Source organism: Cynara cardunculus, unplaced genomic scaffold (genome assembly GCF_001531365.2).
Source record: "Cynara cardunculus var. scolymus isolate 2C unplaced genomic scaffold, CcrdV1 Un_Scaffold_2543, whole genome shotgun sequence".
NCBI lineage: Eukaryota > Viridiplantae > Streptophyta > Magnoliopsida > Asterales > Asteraceae > Cynara > Cynara cardunculus.
Genome location: NW_020201128.1, coordinates 20,743 through 23,366, shown reverse-complemented (window position 1 = coordinate 23,366; position 2,624 = coordinate 20,743). Strand labels below are relative to the sequence as shown.

Here is a 2,624-nt window from a genome sequence, read left to right as displayed (position 1 = left end):
CATTGCGGGTACTCTTCTCGTTGAAGAGTTGGAGGCTTGGTGAGTGAGCCAACACCATACGCAGAATTCCAGTTGGCCATTGAGGATTTTTAGAAGAGAGAAAATTTACGTTTTTGGTGAATAAAAAAACGTGAATTGAGAGATTTTGGATGATCGTTTGATTGGAAAAACAATCAATTGGCTCTGATACCAATTGTTGATCCCATATCTCTCAATAACACTAATAATCGAGTTAAGAAATACCAAATTATAGTGTTTTAATGAATAAAATGATGAACACTCAAGAACAATGTATGAACATTCAAAGAATAATCTTGAGTGACAATGATTTCACTTTATTCAACATGAAAAACGTAAAAGCGACTTTTTTAACAATAGGCCTAAATCACCTATTTATACTAGAAGGCTAATTAGAAGATAACTATCTAGTGAGACTATTTAGCTAATCTTCTACTAACAAATAAAGTTTATCTAAACTATGGATAAGCTAAATCGAGATAAACTTGAAATCCAGCTGTCGATTTGTCATCTCCAGCCGTCTTTCATGGGATGATGATTCAACCTTATCTTCATATTCTCATCGTATGCCTCTGGTTGAATTGCTGAAGAAAACTCTAAGTGTTGTTGACTAGAGGGGTGATGAAGATGCTCTTTCCATCGCATCTTTGGTTGTTTATCGACCCTCTGGTTCTTCTCCAGACTTGGTCAATTCTGCCTTAACGTCTTCATCAGTCTTCTGGTTCTTCATCACTTATTGTTCTTCATTACTTTTACACTTATAAATTATGGGGTCTAACACACTCTTATCTCATGGTACACCTCTTCTTGATATGCCACCCTTATCCCATGATACATCTCTCCTTGATATGCCACCCTTATTTCTTCATTAAAACTTTTCACAAAACAATTCCAAATAGACCGCAGCCAATGGAATTATTATTAATCCAAAATCATTTATATCAAATTTCCATTTTATTATATAATTACAATTAACACTCTTTAGATTTACTTTTACGATGAGCTTTATTAACACTCTTCTTCTGTTTCTTTGAATGCTTTGTGATTTTATTCTTTTTGTAATAAATGTTCTCAGAAACAGGTTTTGAATTTTTAGGAAAATCATTTTCAAAATCAGAGACCTTATCAGAATCCTCAGTCTTATCATTTTCATTTAAAAAAATCATCATGACTGGGTAGTTGCTTAGAAAAATCAAATTTATCAATCTCTTTATCTAAACATGAATCCGAATTTAAGATTTGAGAAAAATTAAGCTCTTCATTTTAAAATTTTATCTCATCAGATTCAAAGGTTTCACAAAAAGGTTTTGAACATAAAAAATACTCAGATTTGGTAGGTTCCTCTTCTTTCTTAGAACTTTAGAAATTTTCAGTTTTATTCAATAAAACTTCCTTTTATTTTTGGAAAGAAAGTATTTCTTCATTCAAAATCTTTTCCAGTTGAACAACTTGTTTTTTTCTAAAATTAGAGTAGGAGTATAATACTTTTGTTCAACCGGTTTTGATTCGAGTTCTGCTTTTGAATAACTATGAAAATTGTCAGTTGAAAGAGCAGGAACTCTATTTTCCTAACTTTCATTTAGTTCAGTATAATAAAAAGGAACTTGCATTTTATCTTTTCTTTGCCTGTTCAAGTCTTCTTGCTTTTCCACTTCCTCTGATGATTTCATAAACCTGATTTGATAATCTGGACCGAGGTCAAGATATTCACATTTATAAATCGTTGGAGTAAAATATAGAGTTTTCTTTAAACGATTCGGATTTTCGTATCCCAACCCTTCCCTTGGATTAATGGTCTCGGTTGGTTTATTTTGAAAAATAGTTTGATCCGTTTGCCCTCTCTTGTACAACTTTTCTTCCACGTCTTTGAGTTTTTCATTTAAAACCTTATTTTGTAAAGTAAGAGTACTTTTCTTTACAACCAGATCATCATTAACTAATTCCAAAGATTTAAGTTTATCATGTAATTCAGATAATTCTTTGTTCAAGATATCCGTTTTTTCAGTAAAACGTTTGCTCTCAGATAGCAGAGATGGAGACCATGCAAAACTTCCAGCATTTTCACTATTAAGCTTAATGTATCTTTCTTGTTGCATTTTAAGATCTTTTTCTAAAGATGCAACTCGATCTTTTTCAAATTTAAGTTTTTGCTGAAAATCTTGTAATTTTAACATCATTCTCTACATCTGTTCCAAACATAAAGATTCAAGTACCTCATCACTCAAATTTGCTTTTTCTTCCGCATCCTCAGATATATCATTCTCAATCCTAGCCATCAGATATATATGAGCAACAGGATATGATTCTTCTTCCTCATTAGTTAAGTTCAGCCAATGGTCATCCTCAGCCATTAAAGCTTTTCTCGCATCCTTTGGTTTTGACAAAAGGAACTTATTTTTGTAATAGTCAGTGTTCTTGGACACTGGCTTTCTACAATTAACACCAAAATGTCCCCTTTTGCCATAGTTGTAGCATTTGGTATTCTCATCAGCTACCCCTTTAACAAAGTTTTTCTTCTCATTATTTCTTGTTGGGTTCAAGTATGTGCGTTAATGTTGTATTCAAGTTCTCTTTTATTATGCTTTGTAATATTAGGCTTTAATGAT

At 32.1% G+C, this 2,624-nt stretch overlaps 1 protein-coding gene across 1 annotated transcript; it reads right to left on the bottom strand.

Annotated features, from left to right (window-relative positions):
* Positions 1 to 1,586: 1,586 nt before the first annotated feature.
* Positions 1,587 to 2,369, bottom strand: LOC112503117 (rho-associated protein kinase 1-like). The gene is made up of 2 exons (XM_025107186.1): positions 2,232 to 2,369; positions 1,587 to 2,168 (listed from the first exon to the last, which is right to left on the bottom strand). The coding sequence occupies exons 1-2, from the start codon at positions 2,367 to 2,369 to the stop codon at positions 1,587 to 1,589; spliced, it is 720 nt and encodes a 239-aa protein (XP_024962954.1).
* Positions 2,370 to 2,624: the final 255 nt, after the last annotated feature.

What these genes read in the sequence shown, in the direction of transcription:
- LOC112503117 (XM_025107186.1), bottom strand. Translation starts at nt 2,369, where the DNA reads ATGGCTGAGGATGACCATTGGCTGAACTTAACTAATGAGGAAGAAGAA. An exon ending in AAGCAAATTTGAGTGATGAG is followed by an intron (nt 2,169 to 2,231) that starts GTACTTGAATCT and finishes CAAGATTTTCAG; the next exon opens with CAAAAACTTAAATTTGAAAA.